At 34.0% G+C, this 22,992-nt stretch overlaps 1 protein-coding gene across 2 annotated transcripts in view; it reads right to left on the bottom strand.

Moving 5' to 3' along the window:
- Positions 1-22,992, bottom strand: part of LOC113521870 (uncharacterized) — a 101,292-nt gene that overhangs the window by 41,952 nt on the left and 36,348 nt on the right. For both annotated transcript variants that reach the window (XM_031909945.2, XM_031909946.2), the window contains exons 2-5: positions 16,024-16,151; positions 13,536-13,672; positions 12,966-13,167; positions 11,735-11,948 (exon numbers count right to left, since the gene is read on the bottom strand). In XM_031909945.2, the coding sequence (XP_031765805.1) occupies positions 11,735-11,948; positions 12,966-13,167; positions 13,536-13,672; positions 16,024-16,043 (573 nt within the window). In that variant the 5' untranslated portion in view covers positions 16,044-16,151. The remainder of the gene's footprint in view (positions 1-11,734; positions 11,949-12,965; positions 13,168-13,535; positions 13,673-16,023; positions 16,152-22,992) is intronic.

A 22,992-nucleotide genomic window follows, 5' to 3' on the forward strand; every position in this document is an offset into this window, starting at 1 on the left:
ATCTAGCAGGTAAATGGAATAAAAAGGTACTTGATGGAATATCTATTTTTGCTTTTCATGCCTATCTTAAAAAAAACGCCCTTCTAAATTTCTATAGTTATTAACGAAAATTTGTATTTATCTCTCAATTGTCCTGAATGTATTACTCACACTAGCCCTAAATTTCCTTGTCATTGAAAAATAAAAATAATTAAACTAATTTATACAATTCTTTTTCTACATTAGCAAGAAAAATCAGGTGTACATTATTTTCTATAATACAAACAATGCGAAATTAAGACGTGTCGCTAGTGTCAAATATACTCTGCTACTATGTGACAAGTTCATCAAGAACTTGGCATCTTGCACCACCGTGAATAATTTTAATCAGTTTATTAAATACGTGTATGCAAATACATTGAGCAATTAAGGGCCTTTATGCTTTTATTACCTATAAACTTATTATAAGCAAGTATATGGCATCTCGTTAAATTATAATATGCATTTAATTAAAAGGGAACGCGTCAATAAGTTTCTCGTACACATTTTATATTATGTTACCTACTCATATTTAAATTTGAAATTATTTCATTACGTAAATCACAAAACTTAATATATAATTACTTACGTATATTTTTATATTATTTTTAATTTTAATATATGCTATATTAACAATAATAATAAAATAATAAGTTATTATAAAAAGATTAGATGAAATTAGACTATGTAAAATTGTTATATAGGTTGTGTAATAGTGTATATAATCTACTTGTATAGTATTTATATAGCTTACTATGGTATGCAGGTTGTAGTGGATGTAAAGTCCAAAGGCACTTAGTAATATTGAATATTTATTATTTTAAACTATATATAAAGTGACGACGTGTTATACGTGCTGAGTGCGGGAGAGAGAGAGCTCGAACGAACGAGTCAGAGTGAATGATTACTAAACACTACTTAAAAACATTTGATTTCAGACTAGACTTTGAAATACATGTATTGTAAAAGTGAAAACGTACTGGAATTGCAGAAAGGTTTAGAAGGGAATGTAGATATGTCTTCCTACGACACTCACCATTAATCGTAAATAAAATTAAATAAGTATGAAAGAGATGCAACTGTTCAAGACAGCGTTTTAAGAGACCACGAATATACAAATACATTTTTGGACAAGCGTCACAAGAAAAGAAAACTTCTAGAAATGTTAATTTTAAACTTTCGCATTGTGGACACAAATTTTAGATATACTATCGGGATTAAACGTGATGAAAATTGTAAATAAATATTACCTTCATACTTGCTTTTTATTGCCGACTATTATCTGTACTATTTACCTGCAATTTCTAATAATGCTAAATCCCGATAGTATATTTAAAATGACTTTTGGAAAGTTATCACGAAACTTTACGAAAGTCTGCACGGCAGACGACATGAGTGATAGATATTCTATCACGAATCAACATCAATTTGAACATTTGCTCATCAATTTGAAATTTACACTGAATAAACAGATTCCACATTTGATTTCTTTAATTTATACTCTTCATTTGTAATCCATCTAAATATATACTATTTTTATAATCACATACTAGTTTTATCTCGCGATTTTACTCATGTACGAGTATATCAATATATAAAATATCCTATATGCTAAAATAGGATGTAACTTATCCGTGTACCTAATTTCATTCAAATCCATTTAGTAGTTTTTGCATGAAAGAATAACAAATATCCATCCAGTCATCCTTAAAAACTTTTTAATCATTTATAATACTAATAAGGAAGTATGTACACATTTTTAGGGATATCTAGAGATACAAGTAGTATACAGGTGAACCTATATTTTAAAGGAATTTCTTTCACTCAAACTAGAGTATTAAAAAAAATTATTGGTAGAGTAAATTAAAAAAAAAATGTCTGTGGTTCATATCTGTCACATGACTAGACTACACGGGAGTGATAGTTTATGAGGCTCTCGCGCCATAATTTGTGCTTGTCGATTACTTTATTTATTTTTTCTTGTCTTTGGTCAAACTGCCATCATCTTTTTTGCATTATTATGTTTGAAATAATAAAGAAAACAAACAATTTTATTTATCATTAAATGATCAATAACTACTTATTTAAACTACAAACAAATATTACCCGTATAAATAAATACTCAATACACTACTCGTATATTTTTTTATGCAACTTAGAATGGTAAACAAGCTGACGGCCCACCTGATGGAAAGTGGTAATCGTCGCCTATAGACATGAGCAGTACCATAGATATAATAGAGTATACTGTTTCACCCAAAATACCCTCCCCCCCCCCATTAAATTACTAAATATAGATACACAGAAGTTCTACAAACATAAGTGGAGTCTCACAATGAGGGCATCATATTAACTGACTAGTCATTTTAATAGGCGGGTTATATGAAACGAATCGTATTAAGAATAGTGTGAAATTTGTTTTTACACTTTGGTCTTAATATTAACACAGAAAAAAAAACAAGCTATGCTGCTTCATTGTAAAAAAAAACAGTATGAGAGTGGTACCTGTACCCAGGCGAGTTACCAGTATCTACGAGTATTTAAAAACACTGCAACCGGTCAAATAAAAAAGCGAGTACAAAAACTCAACTAGCTTACATTTAAAACTGGTATTGAACTTGTAAAATGTACAAGTAATTAAACCGTGCGTCGAAGTTGATTGCGATTAAAAAAAAATTAAAACGGGAATCAAAGTAGATAACATTTATTTACACTACCAATTATAATTTTATTAATTAAATAATACAATTTATTTATTTATTTGTTTATTTATATAAACTTTAACGCACAGTGACACTACGTACATTTGGCGGACTTAACACCGAACGGTGTTCTCTACCAGTCAACCATTGGGTAAACCGAGAAATGTGTAGATGGTGCATTATTGAAATGAGGAAATATAAAAGGTAATACTTAACATATTAATATATTATAAATATATAATTAAAGTAATATAAACATACACATAATATAATAAATAAATAAATATACACATACATAAATAATGCACAAACAATTACTTGACTGTATTAGAAGTGCAAACGAAACAATCTGTGATTTAAACAGAGTAACTAGCAAGATTAAGATTAAAGGGAAAGTGAGCAAAGAAATAAAAGGAAATGAAGTATAAGTCGGCCTTTTATTTTAGTTATCTGTTTATATTTGACTAGATGAAAAGATACTGTAGGTTTGAACAAGAATGGTTACCAAGTAGCGAATTTTAACTTCATTGAAAATCAGGAGTGGTTACTTAGTAACGAATTCTTACTTTCCCTAAAAACAGGAATGGTTACCAAGTAGCGAATTCTTACTTCATTAAGGGGGAGACTTTGTATAAAAGTCGATTGCTTGGGTACCTCTATCCCATTCGTGTTTCAACCGTGAAGCAGTTGTGTTTGCATGGCTGTGTTTCGGTTTGAAGGGTGGGATACGGCGTGAATTTACTGGGTACAGAGGAATAACATCTAAGTCCTCAGGAATGGCAATGCATGGAGGGTATCATGGGCGAAACAGTATACTCTGTTACGTCATGTCTATAGGCGACGGTTACCATTTTCCATCAGGTGGGCCGTCAGCTTGTTTGCCATTCTAAGTTGTATAAAAAAAAATAGGAATGGTTACCAAGTAACAACTTATTGTTTTATTAAAACATAATGATGAAACTAACTGAGTATTTTTCACAATCTTTTTCTCTTTATAATATATTAGTATAGATATATTAATAACATTAGTTTCATTGAAATTGAAGAGTCATTCATGTCATCATTATCGGAGCATTTGTTTCAAAGCATCATAATGCCATCACAAAGTCAGTAATCAATGAATAATGACGACTCAGTGCCTAATCATTATCCTCGATCTATTCACCTATCAAGTGTCGACTGATTGACACGACGAGTGTTTGTCAAAGGCGATGATTATAATCGGCACTGAATAAGTAAATAAGGTAAAGAGCAAACCTTATTTTAAATTACTAACACCGTATATTTTTAATAATATTCAAGTTCAAACAAGTACAGTGTATCCAAAAAAAAAATATACCTATAGCAATTTCAATATAAAATATTTTTATAACCAAATAAATGTTTCTTAGACACATTAGATTTAAAACATTTGGATTCAGATTGGGTGAATTTCGCTTCATAAAAAAGAACGGCAACAACAATCCTGAATTATATGGGAACTATTAACATGGAACCAATATGAGAGTAAACACTATCAATAACAAAAATAATTATCAAAATCGGTCGAAAAATGACATCGTGATCTACGATATTATGACTCCCTTATTTATAAAAACTGAGACTTTATATAAATCTACTTTAACCCTTTTGAGGCTTTCTTTCAAATTGGGAATTTAGTGTAAAAGAAAGAGACAAAATAGTTTAATAACTAAAATAGGTTTACCAGAGATTTGATATTCTTATGAATAAAGGGGTAAATCTTCTAATAATTCTAGATCTTCAAATCGATAGGATTTCCTTTAATTTTACCCAATTTTTATCAATTTTTATTACATTTTGTCACGGACCACAATATGTACGACGACAAAAGACGATAAAATATTAAAATCTTTTGTAAGGATTCCCAATCGCCTAATTGCGTTCTTGTAAATTTTGATCACTGAACTTGACGTCAATTTAGTGATTTCGTAATATGAACGCTTATTTTCATAATCCAAACACTTACACAACCCACATTGTAACTTAATTACATATTTTACAACAACGTTAATATTTTGAAGCAATAAAAACTTTATGCATTGATCAATCACTCAATGCTCCGATATAATAATGTAGAAACAAATTTTATGTCAAATTAACAATCAATAACAAAATAATATCAAGATTGAAGCATTATAACAGCACATTAGCGTGGGCTCTCGCTTGTCTAAATAAGTGATGTGTCGAATTAAGGTGATTCGAGTAATGACTCGAATAGGTATTCGAGTACCTAATATTATAGGTACTAGGTACTTGAATACTCGATATACAGAAATCTGGTAATCAACACGTTATTCGAATACGGGTTTCGAGTTATTACTCGAATACTACGAGTACTACTTTTATCATTTTATTATTATAAATTAAATGTTTTATACCTTATTATCAAAGTAATCCTTTTATTTACAATAAATTATTAATTAAACAGAAGTTAATATTTATTAAATTTATTAAAAGTAAATTTAGAAACCAAAGATTATCCAAGTTTATTACCACTCGAATACATGTCCGCGTTCTTAAACTCGAATCAGTATTAGATTTAGAGTTACTGATTATTTGAAAAGAATTATTTTGTTTAATTTTGCTACCATTAGTAAGTACGTAAGTGTAAGTGACTGAACGCTTGCGAACTAAATGGCAGTCGGAGATCGATGGCTAATATGAAAAGTTGTGGAATTTTTGATTGTAATAGTGGTGGTTAATCATCTAGTGTTGGCAATCACCCACATACTATGGTATATATGTATGTATATGGAGGGATATTAAAAAAAAATAATTAAAAAAACTATTAATATGGACCTCCACAAATAACATTTTTACCAGAGGGAGACTTTGTACAAAAGTCAATTGCTTGGGTACCTCTGTCCCATTCGTATTTCTACCGTGAAGCAGTTGTGTTTGCATGGCTGTGTTTCGGTTTGAAGGGTGGGATATGGCGTCAATTTACTGGGTACAGAGGAATAACACGAGTCCTCAGGAATGGCAACGCATGGGGGGTATCATGGGCGAAACAGTATATTCTGTTTTATCCATGGCATTGCTCATGTCTATAGGCGACGGTTACCACTTTCCATCAGGTGGCCCGTCAGCTTGCTTGGCATTCTAAGTTGTATAAAAAAATTAATTCAGTAAAATAGATTCCGAGTATCAAAACACTCGATTACCAAAAAAACTGAATCGACACGTCAACACTCATATGGCCTCCAGGGTACATTGTTACAGTAATGCATTTTGCTACAATATCTATAAATTATTTTTTACGACTATATTTTTGTTATAATTTTTTAATATCTTCATTACCACTTCTTCATTGGAAATATGACTATACGACTATACTATATGACCATGAAATATTTAGATACAAGTATATCTAAATATTTCGAAACCGAAGGGTATCAGGGTATAAACTGCATATTCTACGGTACATTTTTAATTAGACAATAATTATTTATTGAAATACGATTCTGACATTTCAATAATATTTCTACAAGAGTTTGGAATTAGTAAATTGTCAAGTGTAGTAAATGAATTAATACTATGTAATAACAAATATTTTTTTTGTATTAATTATATTGTACACCATTTTGCTACTAAATTGTTCACGATTTAAATCGATTCATTTCAATCGTTTCATATAACGGAATCGTAAATATGTTACTAAACTATTTTATACAATAACTTACATGTTCATTAATTAAGAACTAGCTAAAAGGAAATCGCCATTTGTTAAACCAACTATCACTTTCCTCGAGGTATTAGTCGTAGTCAACTCAACCAGAATAATATCGTCCGAAAACTGAAACGATACCATACAACTAATGACTACTTTTTACTGATTTTACTTGCAAAAAAATAACGGAAGTAATATTTTTCAAATATTTTTGAGGTATATTCGGATTACAGATACTAGGTATCATATTAGGTTATATTTAGTTTATCGTATTATAATTTTCTTGCTTATCGTTTTCGTTTCTTTTTATATATGTACATTTATTGTTTTTTTTTGTGTCATTAAATATGTGATAGAGATACAAATAAATCATTTATCTATCTACCTATATAATAGTTACACGATATACCAAAGATATAAACTTACATATTAATATTTTTTAGTTACAATGTTACAATAGACTGAAATAAACGAAATATAGTTAATTAGCCAAAATATTAAGTAATTACATCAAGTTCAAGTATTAGTTTATTAAACACCTCAAAAGTACATCAGACATTATTAGTTTTACTTTATCAGTATTATTTCATGTTTAACTCCATAAAACTGTCATATATTTTACTAACAGTTTAATTAAACCGTCAAGTAGTCTTTATTATTTTCTGAATAATGGATGGCTCGAATACTTATTAAGCTATATTACTCTCATTGAAAAACTGTTCAATAACAGCACAGTTTAACGAACCCTTTTATTACCAATTAGTCAAGCGGATTGCGGACGATATTACCCCAGCTAGTTGAGTTAACCCATAGTCGTTTTCCGCGATCCTAACCATATAAACAAACGATAATATCAGTAGAATGGTAATGTTTTTGTATGAATAATATCAAGTTTATTTTTGAGGTTAATGCATCTCGGATATCCCTATGTCTATATACTTTATTATCTCTTAACGCTCATTTAGATTTCTTTGTTATTCAAATATGGCTGAGATAATTTTTAGATGAGTGATGTAGTGTAGTACAAGGTAAAATTTAAATCATCAACATCCTTAACTATTTATAATTACTCCTCTCTATCCAAATGTTGCCTGGAAGAGATCGCTTTTAGCGATAAGGTCGCCCATTGTTTTCTCATTGTGATTATTTCTTGTAATTGTTTGTTTATATCAGTAACAAAACAGGACAGTTTATCCAAAGAAACATGAGTCGAAAAATTCTGGTAGTATATATATATATATATATATATATATATATATATATATATATATATATATATATATATATATATATATATATATATATATAAATTCTTTATTGCACGTGAACAATTGATACAGCGGTTTAACAACTTGTTAGCATATATTATAGTATCATAGTAATAAATATATATTTTATACTACTTAGAATGGCAAACAAGCTGATGGCCCACCTGATGGAAAGTGGTAACCGTCGCCTATAGATATGAGTGGTATCATGGACATAACAGAGTATACTGTTTCGCCCATGATACCCCCCATGCGTTGCTATTCCTGAGGACTCTGGTGTTTATCCTCTGTACCCTGTAAATTCACGCCATATCCCACCCTTTAAACCGAAACACAACCATGCAAACACAACTGCGTCACGATAGAAACACGAATGGGGCAGAGGTACCCAAGCAATCGACTTTTGTACAAAGTCTCCCTCTGGTAAATAAATGGTATACATTGTTAGGTTAAAAATTATCAATATATTGGCCTTTGATATAAATATTAACATAGTCTATTAATTTTTGTATGATTTAATAATGTAATGAATGAGTTACCACATCCAATTATTGTTCAGTCAATTTTTCGTGATGAGTTAATAAACATACAAACATTAATTACGTTTTTATTATAGAGTCCGTTACAGTTATAATTGTCTGGCCCTTCGCCCTTCATCCTTGGATGATGAACAATTATGCGAGAAGTATATCTAAAAATAATTGATGTTTAATAGTTTTAATATAGAATTCGTGATAAAACATTGATTACAGGGCTCAAGAAACTCTGTTCCTATTAATTATTGTGGTATTAAAAGTATAAAACTTAAATATAACACGAATGTAAAGCAATGTATGTATGTAGGTATTTTAATTGCTGATCGTTTTGTCTCTGATTGATGGTTGTATAGAGGTTACAAGGTATTACAATAAAGGTATACAATTAATATATTTGTTCTTCCATAATATTTTTAATACGATCTTTTTATATACATACTAGCTGACCCCGTAAACGTTGTTTTACCACTTATTGCGAAATATAAAAATCGCGATTAAAAGACAGGGGTTGATCGTAAAATGATGAAAATTTAAAGTTGTATGTATTTTTTAATGCTAAATCATAATAAAATAAAAATGGAAAAATTTGTTAAAAAAATAAAAAAAAACAATTTTGGGGAGGGTCACCCTTACCATTGAGGGGTATGAAAAATAGATGTTGGCCGATTCTCAGACCTACCCAATATACACACAAAAGTTCATAAAAATCTGTGAAGCCGTTTCAGAGGAGTTTGGTAACAAACACCGTGACACGAGAATTTTATATATAAGATTATATATATGGCCGTGGTCCCATCATAAAATAGGCCATCTCTTCCTTTCCCATGGGCGTTTCCCGTCGCCGTAAGAGGCTAAGGGACGAGACTAAGGGAGGGAAGAGACTAAGGGAGCTATGGTAAAAAAGTGGATAACAGCATCTTCAAACATCTCCAAAGCCTAACTACGATTGCCAAACTGCCTACAAAGCGTGGCAAGTACTGACAAAACCCCTTTTATGGGGGATACTATGTTCAACAGTGGACAGTTAACGGGTGATACAATACACTACAATATATACGAATATCGATGTCTTAGAAAAAAATTAATATCTTTTTTAATAATCTTAATAATATTAACAATCTCACCAGAGGCAGACTTTGTACAAAAGTCGATTGCTTGGGTACCTCTGTCCCATTCGTGTTTCAACCGTGAAGCAGTTGTGTTTGCATGACTGTGTTTCGGTTTGAAGGGTGGGATGTGGCGTGAATTTTCAGGGTACAGAGAAATAACATCTAAGTCCTCAGGAATGGCAACGCATGGGGGGTATCATGGGCGAAACAGTATACTCTGTTATGTCCATGGTACTGCTTATGTCTATAGGCGACGGTTACCACTTTCCATCAGGTGGGCCGTCAGCTTGTTTGTCATTCTAAGTTGTATAAAAAAAAATAAAAAAAATATGACCGTGGTCCCATCATAAAATAGGCCAACTCTTCCTTTCCCGTGGACGTGTAAGGGAGCTATGGTAAAAAAATGGATAACAGCATCTTCAAACATCTCCAAAGCCTAATGGCAAAACTCTCCTTATGGGGGAAGCTATGTTTAACAGTGGACAGTTAACGGGTGATACAATACAATACAATATATACGAATATCGATGTCTCAGAAAAAAAAATATCAATAAATTCAAATCTAAGCACAGTAAGTAGTAGCGGTCTCATTGCCAGCAATATACTCTGTTTTTTTTTTTATGTTTGGTAATGGAATGGTTTTTTTTTATTAATGAGGGTAGATTAAATGGTAACCCCGCCTGCGCTAACGGAATAAGCTGGCGGAGCACCAGTGAAAGGTGATAGATGAGAATGAAAACAGGCCAGTTAGCCCATCATGATGAATTCATCAGGAATTAACCATGACAGTTTCCAGGGGGAACCGCGAGGAGGTCGACCTGGTTGGGTATATTGCTAGCAATGGGATTCTCAGTTTCCATTACTAACAATCCCTTTTCCCCCTTCCCTGCCCTATATTGTATAATGGAATTAAAGTATAAGTATACTTTGATTGATTGATATTTGATTGACAAATGGATGAGTATTCATTCATTCAACTGTAATCTGCTTACGACTTCCGTGTGGTGAAACTATTGTGAGAACATTTCAGAATCCGTGCGTACAATGCCACAGATAACTAGGTAGTCATTAATAGAATTGTATATTTTAATGAATTATTGTAATGCCCTAAGGGGTCAAAACAATTGGAGTTGATTTCGTCCGCCCATCAAAGGGCTTGTGGCGAAACATATTCTAACTGTAGTTCTGTAACCTATTATTATCTATTACATATTATTATTATTATACAACAGTATTGTGGCAATGTTGTATACATTTTTATAATTTATTAATAATTATAATATATACAAATATTTTACACGGCCCTTGAAATGTTTTGTTGAATTGTGCAATCGTTTTGTTTATTTTTTATCCAACTCCAAAAGGTTCTCAATTTGTTAGTTTTTTTACTTATTATTTTTTTAAACGAAACTCACATCTCCCCTCTGAAGGAGAGGATATGGTAAAATAATCCCCGGCAGAAGAACGGTTGGCTAGGGTTCAAGGCCCCAGGGAGAGAAGCCGGCGTACAGTGCGGGCAGAATCTAAAAGCACTGCTTTCTGCATCTTTCCCGGGAGTGAGCTACCTCGGAATCCCAACCGTCTGAAATGTTGTTCCAGACTGGTTGGGATAAGACCGTTCACCGACAAAACGATTGGAATGATTTCGGTGGACGTCACCCCCCACATTTCGGTCACCTCGTGAGCCAGGTCAAGATATTTTCTCTTTTTCTCGGTATATATTATATTTATAGGTACTATTATTATTATTATTTACAGTAGTTAGTGACGATACGCTTGGCTAAGCTTTCAAGTAATCTATAACTAGTATTTGTATTATACATCTATTTGTTTTTAAATAATTGTTAACAGGAGGGAGTTCTCAATTTTATCAAAATTATATCTGTGTTTCTACAAATTTTAATATTTTAAAATTTAAGTACTTAGATCATCTAGAGTGAGTCCATAGAAATGCTTCGAGAAAAACGGATCAACTTTTTTATACAATTTTGCGCAATAAATAGTTATGAGTGTTTCCTTTGTAACTTCTATATTTATTTTGCCTTATAACTTCTGCACAGTATATAGAACACTGATAAAAAACGAGTCCGCTTATTTGACAATTAGCTGACAAAAAGTTGATCCACTTTTGCGGATCGATACTCTATTTGTATACTGAAGACTGAAGAAACAATATCAATAAGTAGAAACATTAAAAAGGTAATAAAAGATAATATTATTATATAATATATCAACTAAGAGGAATCTATGTTAAATTAAACTAATAAACAAAGAAGGAAATAATAGAATTAATGAAATTCATATAGACCTGTTAAAGATTATGAAACAATAAAAAAATTATAGAAATATATTATCATTTGTAATATATAGTATGCAGTACGAATCTTTGGAAGCCAAACATAGTACTTACCAATAAAGACATCTCTGTGTTCTTCGGCATCATAGTGACGTCACCTGGTCGGACTCCAGGGCCGCAGTAAGGGAGCGACGGACCCCGGTTAGGGATCCGCGGCGGGGGCTCATGTAACGCCAGGAGTGCGGCGTGGAGACGCGCGCGGGCAGCGCTGATGCCGCCGGCTCCTCGGACTGCCGCTTCGACGACATCCCCAACGTCTTTCTCCCATCTACAGATAGATTTTTGTATTATATCAGCCGTTAACTTCCCATTGCTGAACATAGGCCTCCCCCATAAGGGGGGTTTTGCCAGTAGTTGCCACGCTTGACAAGCGGGTTGGCAACCGCAGTTTGGCTTTGGTGATGTTTTAAGAGGCATGCTGCTGCCCATCCCTCCATCCCTTAGTCACCACTTACAATACCCACGAGAAAGGAAGGGATGACCTTTTCTATGCCGGGACCTACACGGCTAACACGATGACGACATAGATAGATTATTAATAAATAAATATGCCTCTAATTATAACCCCTGATGTAGTAGATATTTTTTTAAAAAGATGAAATGGTATAGCAACCTAACTTGAATTATTGGTTCATACTGCCAGTATACTAATGGGTGGCATATGATAATAAATTCAGTTCAGTTGTCGCATCATTACGAATTCACCAAGAATTTGTGTTTCTATCGTGAAGCAGTTGTGTTTGCATGGCTGTGTTTCGGTTTGAAGGGCGGGATATAGCGTGAATTTACAGGGTACAGAGCAATAACACCTGAGCTTCCAGGAATAGCAACGCATGGAGTGTGTCATGGGCGAAACAGTATACTCTGTTATGTCCATGGCACTGCTCATGTCTATAGGCGACGGTTACCACTTCCTATCAGGTAGGCTGTCAGCTTGTTTGCCATTCTAAGTTGTATAAAAAAAAAATAACTAATGATATCCCCGCCAGGACTATTGGTTGACGCTAACGGAGTACTAAAGAGAATGAAGTAAAGTCAGCAAGCTCTTCAATGCATCGAGGCCACGATTCAAGATCGACCTCATATGGTATTCCCAATAATGGGGCTACTAGTTTCAAAAATACATGATGATTTTTGTAATTTCAAATCAATTGGAACATTTTACGATAAAAGCAATAATTGAGCGCTGAATGTAAAACTTCAAAGAGAAGTTAGAAAAAAGTTTCAAGGATCGTATCTTGTTTAGACACAGAACAATTTTGCTAAAAAAATTGGCTTCACTCACCGGCATCCACCTAAACATGACCTAATATCTTCTTTAAGACTTCTGGACAGCGTGCAAATTGGACTGCCATCAGAGTCCGATGTGGTGTGAGATCCATCATTCTTGTCCGAGTCAGACAGTCGCCGAGTGGGCTCGGTGAAGTGCTCGGTCTTTGGTAAGCTTGGTGACACACGGCCGTGGCTGCCGCCCCCGCTCCCATAACCTGACCAAGACAGATGTACGTGGGATATCGTGTATTATGAGATACCAAATAGGATGTATATAAAAGGTTTTATAAAATATTGTACTGATGATATTACTTGTAGGCATTAGTGAAAATTTGAATTTATAATTAATTTAAAAATGTTACTCTTTTATTTCTTCAATATCGTTAAGTCTTCATTCAATATCTAATTCAATATTCTAAATTCATAGATAATGCTCAAGAATTATGAGATCAGTGATACTTACTTTAGTCTTTAAATCAAATTCATGTTTCGAAACAAAATGCATTGGGGCATTAACTCTATGACAGATATATATGATGAACTGAAGTTATTCGAGCTGGTGTTACCCATCAAAATCGCTTACCTGACGAGGTGGAAGGTGCTCGGCGGGGAGTGCGGGGCGTACAGGGAACCTCCCCCTGTTCACCCTCCACACTCTCTAACGAATCCACGATTATTACTACCTCTTGCTCCTCTTCTTCGGTGTATATTGGGTTAGACCTGTGTAAAGAATGGAAACTGGCCATAAATAGACATAAATAAAGCAGCAATCTACGAGTATACAAAAATGCTAAAGTTGTAAAATTAAATAATACAATCTCATGATACAACTTCTTCTGCGGGAGAAATAGAATTATTGATAACGGGTTGTAATAGTATTATATCAAACAATATAACTTAACAGATTCCCAAAGAGGGTTGACGTCAGGCAGGCAGCCGGTTGTAAAACTATAAGCTAAATCCTTTTGTAATATGGATAAAACCATATTACGCCGACCCCAAATAATAATTGGGATAAGGGTAGGAAGATGATGATGATAACTTAACAGATTGACCTGGTACCCAATCGTAATCCTAACTAGCTCTACATTTATTACTTTAAATGTTTAGAAATTATTATTTATTATTCATTTGATATTCAATCATGCATAGGCAAAATGGGCGATAATGAAATGGTAACTCTGCTTGCGTTATTACTTTCTGCTGGCAAGGCACCAGTGAAGGAAAGGTCAGTTGACCCATTGTGATGAATTGACTGTGGTTTCCAGAGGACCGAGTGACAGTAGACCTGATAAAGTACATTGCTGCAAAACACTTCACTGAAAATTCTAATTAAAATAGATTTTTAAAGTATGTAAAAAGGAAAAAGACCCCAGCCTTTGCTATTATTAATTTATGCCGGCAGAGTACCAATGAATGATGACGAATGACGACTACGAAATCAGAGGGTCTACCATGAAATGTTTTCCGAAATTTCGGAGCCAAACGAAACAGAAATTTGATGTTAAAATTACATAATACATGCCGTTTGGAAATATTAAAAATGTTAAAATATTGTTCCTTTGGACTTTTATGATAGGATGTATGACGAACGAAATGTGAAAACTCCATTTATTGGTCCGATTTTGGTATAAACATAAACACGAAATTGAGTCCGAAATTTCGGAATTTCATTTCATGGTAGACCCGCTGGTCAAATGATTCATCATTACGAATCAATACAAATTAACCACGAATTATAATTAGATGTAAGTGTTATTCTCAGTTTATCGTAGTCGTCTCAGTCAATCGTAGGAAATGTAATAACAGGTATGTAACACATACTTATATCTATTCAAAGCGCGTATCATAATGCACTTGGCTGTTTTTGCACCTTATCAAGAAACTTCAGAAATTATTAGTATCACGTAAAATCTAGATATGCAATACGCATACTAAATGATTTTGTAGTCATTCATGTCATTGAACTCTGGTTACAGTACGCATGCAAAGCATTTTGACTCTTATTACCTTTAGTTACAGCACTTTATGGATTGTAACGAAAATTGCGGTTAGCAGGAATCTTGTGAATCAGCGGTTACTTCCTCGCCATTTTTAATCATGTTTTTTATTAGTATTTTTTTTTATTATTTAACACATGCCTGCCTATATATGATCGTTGCTTTGCATAAAATTTTAAGGTACCGGGTTTAATATCCGGCTCTTATAAGGAGAGACATAATGCCAAAAAAAAAAATTCTTAAAAATAGTTAAGATACTAGCCGATTATGTTAATACGTTGTTGAGGCTGTCAAAAATTTTTACCAACAACAACGACGAAAAGGGGGAAAGGAATTATTAGTAATGAGATTTAACAGCCTCATTGCTAGCAATATACCCTATCAGGTTGACCTCCACGTGGTTCCTCCTGGAAATCATAGTGGTTAACACTTGTTCAATTAATCACTATGGGCCAACTGACCTGCCTTCATCCTCACCTGTCACCCTTCACTGGTGACCCGCCAGCGTATACCAATAGCACAAGCGGGGTTACTATTCCATCTTCATCCATTAAAAAAAAACAACGACGAAAACTAACACCCCTCTTATTTCAACGGGGGTTGAAAAAGCATTTAAAGACTCACCATTCACTTTAGAGTGATAGTTAGTTTACTATGAATGAGGCGTATTACTGATATCTATCTGCTGTCTACCCTCTTTTAGGTGCTTTGTGTAGGCATCCTGTCTTCGCTATTAAAAATCTGTCTCCCTTGGAATATGGTGCTCCATGTAGGTAGCATATGATCGCCCCCACCCCACCTCCACCCCTAAAGCCGGGGAGAAAGGGATTGTCAGTAATGAGGTCTAATAAGCCTAATTGCTAGCAATATGCCCTCTCAGGTCGACCTGCACGCGGTTCCCCCTGGAAACCATCATGGTTAATTCTTGTTGAATTCAACATGGTGGGCCAAATGACCTGCCTTCATTCTCACCTATCTTTCACTGGTGCCCCGTCGGTGTATACCGATAGCGCGGGTCGGGGTTACCATTCCATTTTCACCCTTTAAAGAACCCCTAAAGTTGGTACTGACCTGAGTAACGGTGGCGACATCTCATCCAGTGCGCGAAGGGGATGATGCGCTTGCGCGGGCGGCGCGGGCGGGACGCGTCGGCCGCACGCGCACCGTCCCGCGTCGTCGCACTCGCGTCGCCCTCCACCCTAGAGAGAAGATAGATTATAAACATATGATCAGTCTACATAAGTGGCAAATAAATCATTGGCAGATACGAGAGGTACGTTTTCGCTACCGCATACATAAGATAGAACGGAATAAGGAGATTCAACGTAGTTTCTACGAGGAAAGTGACAAAATGTGGGGGGAAGGGATTGTTAGCAATGGAGTTTGACAGCCCTATTGCTAGCAATATGCCCTATCAGGTCAACCTCCGCGTGGTTCCCCCTGGAAACCATCGTGAACAATTCTCGTTGAATTCGTCACGATTGGCTAACTGACCTATTTCATCCTCGTCTATCATCCTTTACTGGTGCCCCGCCGGTGTATACCGATAGCGCGGATGGGGTTACTATTTCATTATCACCTATAAAAAAAAGTGACAAAATGTATTTACCAGTAGATTCTGTTGTCGTTTTGTCTATAGGCGAGAATTGTCGTCAAGTATCGTCAGGTGAGTCAAACTGTAGGCTTGCACAATATGTGTGCATTGTACGTTACAAATATTAGAGTTTTATTATGACTGGACTGGACACATGTACTAAGTTCTACAAACAAAAACTTGCCACAATTGATTGCGGCAAAACCAGTTATTTTGATGCAAAAACTAAATTACTGAATCGATTTTAATAAAATTCTCATGAAATTAATCTATGTATGTATTCAGATAAAATAAAAAAAGAATTTTCCAAGTCGGTTTACAACTAACGGAGTTATGAGGTAAAAAATATAACTGAATTGAGAACCATATTTTTTTTCAAGTCGGTTAAAAAATCCTGGAAAGACGAACATTAAGAAACAGAAAAAATATTTATCGAATTTTTTATCCAACTTAGAATGGCAAACAAGCTGACGGCCCACCTGATGGAAAGTGGTAATTGTCGCCTATAGACATAAGCAGTATCATGGACATAACAGAGTATACTGTTTCGCCCATGATACCACCCCATGCGTTGCCATTCCTGAGGACTCAGGTGTTATTCCTCTGTACCATGTAAATTCACTGCCATATCACACCTTTCAAACCGAAACGCAGCCGAGCAAACATAACTAACTGCTTGACGGTAGAAACACGAATTGTACAAATAAACTGCTTATCAAAAAAACAATGGATGTAATACATATATTACAAACTTCAATTTACCAGGAAGTAATATTTAAACTTGAGGCAGATCTTTTTAGATCAAAAAACTTGATTAACTGGATATTAAAATGTCAAACCAAATTGCAATGGCCGCAATATCGTTAATATATTGACTAATAACATTATCAATACGAGGTCTGTCCGGAAAGTTCGTATAAAAGTGTTCTGGAATGCGAGAAAGAGGAGTGGGGAGGCCAGGTAAGCGCAGGACCCCTTCCTTATGTCCCTAACAATGCTTCAGTTCTGGTCTGACCGCCGTGCGGTGCGAACTGGCTTGTCACGCCATCTGTGAAGTTACCTCTTAACGAAACCCCGTCGGCATGGAGCCCGCTTCCGTTGAAGAGCAGCGCGTCGTAATCAAGTTTCTCTCGAAACTCGGCAAGAATGGCCGTGAAATTTTTGCCGATCTCAGAACAGTTTATGGGGATGATGCTGTGAAGGAACCAACCGTCCACAAGTGGCTAAAAAGATTCAGAGAGGGCCGAGACAATGTTGATTGTTTTTTTCGATGTTCGGGGGATTGTCCATCAAGAATTCGTCCCTCCAGGCCAGACAGTTGATGGAAAATTCTACGTCGATGTGCTCAGACGCCTCAAAGCTCGTGTGGCACGAGTTCATCCAGAATTGGCGCGAGAGGGGCGTTGGATTCTTCACCACGACAATGCCCCTGCCCACACCTCTCTTGTTGTCCGTGAGTTTTTGAGTAAAAATTCCATTACGGTGACCGAACACCCCCCCTATTAGCCGGATTTGGCCCCGTGTGACTTCTTCTTGTTCCCAAAAACCAAATTGGTACTTCGGGGGCGGCATTTGGGGGACATAAATGAGATAAAAAAAGCTACGACGGGGCAGCTGAGAAACCTACAACCAGAGGACTTTCAAGGAGCCTTCTCACAGTGGAAACGGCGTTGGCACAAGTGCATTATGTCACAGGGGGAGTACTTTGAAGGGGATAAAATTGATTTACCTGAATAATTGTAAAATAAAATTTTTAAAAAACTTTTATACGTACTTTCCGGACAAACCTCGTACTGTAGTAATAATTCAAGATTTCGCTGCGTTAAAAACATCAGCTACATGGATTATATGGGAGAATAAGTTCCATTCAAAGACATACATCAAAATATACAGATGAGAACCTTCTATTTAAACATTTGGTCCTTTTCATTACCAGTCAGAAAAAAAAAACTACGTAGCTTTTGCTTACAAACACGTACACGTAAATTTTAAACCAATAAAATAGATGATTATTTCTAAATGGCATATAAAGATAGAGCATACACCTACATACATATAAGTAAGACCTTCATAAATGTGAAAACAACATCCAATTTGGTGCAGTAGTTTTCGCGTGATTTTGTAACAAACACACCGACTGATAAACATTCTAAAATTTTTTTTATTTGAAATTATAAATATAATAATTATTTTAATATTTATTTATTTATTTATATCCCCTGATGGCAATTTTTCTTAAATATGTCTGAATTACAGATATCGTTTTGTTATAATTTTACCATATGTATATAAATCAGTGAAGAACAACGAAACCTTAAACACTTAGTTTGTATCTCCATAAAAATGCTTCGAGAAAAACGGGTCAACTTTTTCATACAATTTTGCGTGATAAATAGTTATGAGTGATTCCTTTATAATTGCTATATTTATTTTGTCTTATAAATTCTGCATCTATTTTTAATGCGTAAACACGTTTTTTATTTATTAAATAATATAATATGTCAAGATACATTTTATGCTTAAATATATAGAATACTGTATAAAGAAAAAACTAATCAGGTAATTTGACAATTAGCTGACAAAAAAGTTGATCTCTTTTTGAGACTCGATGCTTTATTTATATAATGTAAACTTACACATAGCATTATCCGAAAATTCAAATCCAAGGTTTATAATAAGGTAACATACAAAAAAAAGTAATCGCATAAATTACCCTGTCTTACATAATGCAGAACAAAGCGAATTAGTGCAAGTCTTTGTCTTCAACCGTTGATGTTATCGCTCGCAAAACATCACGGAATTGATATGAATAATTAATTAAAAAATACTTTTTTTTATACAACTTAGAATGGCAAACAATCTAACGGCCAACCTGATGGAAAGTGGTAACCGTCGCCTAAAGACGTGAGCAGTACCATGGACATAACATCCTTGTATTGTTTACTCTCTTAAAAATATTTAAGGGAAGCGTAAAGTAAAAATATTTTAACTTTCCGTTACAGGAGTTAAACTTATAAGATGTCATGGATTCTTCTGCTATGCAGCTGATTTATATGTTGGAGTCTATTTAAAAAATGCATTAAGGAAATTTGTAAATGAGTAATGTCGCAACCGTTTATAAATAAAGGGAAGGTCTAACAGCTCAGTTGCGGGGGAGGGGGGATTGCTAGCAATATACTCAGTCAGGTCGACCTCCACGTGGTCCCCCCTGGAAACTATCGTGCTAAATTCCAAGTGATGGGCTAACTGACCTGTCTTTTCATTCTCACCTATCAACCCTCACTGGTGCCCCGCTAGTGTATACCGTTAGCATAGGCAGGGTTACCATTCCATTATCATCATAAAAAAAATACAATTCAGTTGCTGGAAATATACCTCATCCTGATCGATCTCCACATGGTATCCGCTGGAAATCGTTGTAGTAAATATCTACGGATTTGTCTCATTAAGACAAGTGGTTGTCCTTTACCTTCACTTTCATAGGGGGAAAAGGATTAGTAATGGGATCTAATAACCCCATTATTAGCAGGTCGACCTCCACGCGGTTCCCACTGGAAACATTGCATTGCATGCCCCCCAACGTATACCGATAGTGCAGGCGGAGTTACTATTCTCACTTATTAAAAAAAAAACCTGTTTGCTTTAGGGGTTATAAAAAGTAAAGGGAAAACAGTAGATGCATTATTAACTGCTTCTAGAAGCGACAACAAATATTTAAGTACTCCTATTTTCACTTTCAATAAAAATTCTCTTAAAGCACTACTATGCAATCTTCATTGCGATGATAAAATCGGACCTACTGACTGATAATATTACAATGTTAAAGCACTTTAACAGTTTTGTCACAGCTTGTAACGGAATTAAACAAGGCATGTCGCCCTCGCCCCACTTGTCCTACGCGTGGAATTTACTGTATTAAGTAACAAATATGATTTACTGTTACATTATGTGGCGTTACATTATGACGAAAGCGGCTTGAGCTAGATGTAAGTTGAGATTGGTGCTTGACGGAAAGTCTCCCTAGATGTATGTGATTTTCAACCGTCTTCAAAAAGAACAGGAAACAAAAATTATTATTATTTATGTATTTTTTTTATACAACTTAGAATAGCAAACAAGCTGACGGCCCACCTGATGGAAAGTGGTAACAGTCGCTTATAGACGCATCGCATATAGTTGCTATTTATTACCTCTCAATTTAGCTGTTCAATCAATTCTCAATAAATTTAATATACATACACGTACTATATGGGATAGAGAAAGTCATGGGCTACTATTCATCCCGGTCAATCCACATATCCCGGTCAAGCGGACGAAGTCGCGGGTAAAAGCTAATTTTATTATAAGTAAACAGTAGGAAATAGGTATTAGTAACATGAAGGTCATAGTTTTATTGCCGACTTAAAAATTTGTGGATCCCACGCTCGGATGGAAATCAAATATTTGCATCTAATTGGTTGATGTACGTACGTATTTCTGTACGTAATAAGTAATAGGTAAATTTAATAAATAGATATTTATTCAGTTAATTGAGCAGGACTAAACAAATCATACATAAAATTACTTACTAATATGTTTTTTTTTTTTTTTGCAAATAATGTGCATATTTGTAGCGAATTAAGATTTAAAGTTCCGCGATCAGTTCTTGTTAAGAATATTTTCAAGCGACTTCAAAAAAAGGAGGTTCTCGATTCAGGTGGTATTTCTTTTTTACGATTACCTCATATCTCAGATAGCTAAAAACTGATTTGGATATTTTTTTATTGCAAGGGTATACTTTTAGATTGGTCCCATAGAAAATTTATAAAATTCGATTCAGTTACTTTTAAATAAAAATAACTTTTTTGTTTAATTTTGCCACAACTGAAGTTGGTTTTGTCGTGGTACTCAATTTTAAATAATCATAATGCTATATATCATATATATACTAAGAAATAGGTAAAGTAAGAAATGTAAATTTTTATGGTACCTATCAGAAATACTGATACATTTTACATAGAAAAAATATATAATACGAATATTTGATGCCTGATATGAATCGCAAAAATAACTCTAGAATTTTATCGAAGTTTTTTTTTTTTTAATTTCTGATACTAAAATAGATCTAACAGAAGTATGTTTATTTACACACTACTTCTCGAAGGTACAGCTAAAGAGTATCAAAGGATCACAACATAATTTTTAATATCCATGATTCGGTTATTTCTTTTGTAATTCATAGGTTGCTATTCCTAAGCACTAGTATATTATGCATCCCCTTTTTTAATAACGTAAGGGACAACAATAAGCATGTGGCTCGCCTGATGTTTAGGGATTTCTGGTATCTACAACACCAGAAAAATTGTAGATATATTGCCAGCATTTTAATAAGAAATATGCTCTTTTCTTGAAGGTTTCAATGTCGTATTCGTTCGAAAATATTGCTGCTAGTTCCATAATTTAGTTGTGCATGAAAGAAAATCTGTACACAAATGCACGGTGGAGGACTGCCATTCATCATCAAAGTTCATCACCAAATGTCAAATCAAATGTTCATCACGATGGTCAAATTTATCATGTAATCTTACTGTTTTTGACTACAAATATCACTGATGCAAGCGCAAATAAGTATTATAAAAATCTCCCTCTAGTATTTCTAATTAAAAATACAAAACTTAAAGAAAATCATTTTTTTAAGCCATATTCAATAACAAATCTGAATGCAAAGACTACGATTCTCACATATGTACATCTCTTACTTCATATATTCTGACATTAATCATTACATATAATAATTCAATATCAAAAAAAAAAACAACTCAATTTACCAACATCGTATCAATAACAAAATAAAGTAAATTTAAACAAATACAATATTACTAGTCAATTATTTGTATCAATAACATTAATCTAATTACAGTATCACGAGATAATTAACTAACTTCATTTATATAACAAACACGCTATATTTCTTGATCCGTAAATAAATGATTAATGAGCAAGAAAGACTTGTATCGCCTTCGATAAATTCTAAAAGGTATCCATCGTCAGTCATCTGCGTACGTTATAATAAGAAAATATTTTAATAGTTATTTCACAATGATTCAGCAATGATGATTATTCAAAGGCTCATATCTTTAACGAGTGACATAGACAAATTGGATGTTTGTAATTCGACAACGGTGGGATGAGTAAATCAGTAACAGAATGGAAGGCAAAACGATGGTTAACCACCAAAAATACCTCCTATTAGCTGACATTTATAAAATGACATTTATGGTTGAATATGGAGGCGAAGAATAGTGAGTGTAAGAATTGTTGTTTTTTTGTTTCTAATTATAAAAGTAAATGTCTGATTTAAAAAAATATGTTTCATAACAACTAATTATTATTAATTCTTAGCAAAAGTTACAAAAATCACAACACAAACAGTGAATTACAAAAATAATATAACTTCTATACATTAG

Source organism: Galleria mellonella, unplaced genomic scaffold (genome assembly GCF_026898425.1).
Source record: "Galleria mellonella isolate WM207_F2 unplaced genomic scaffold, CSIRO_AGI_GalMel_v1 utg63, whole genome shotgun sequence".
Classification (NCBI taxonomy): Eukaryota; Metazoa; Arthropoda; class Insecta; order Lepidoptera; family Pyralidae; genus Galleria; species Galleria mellonella.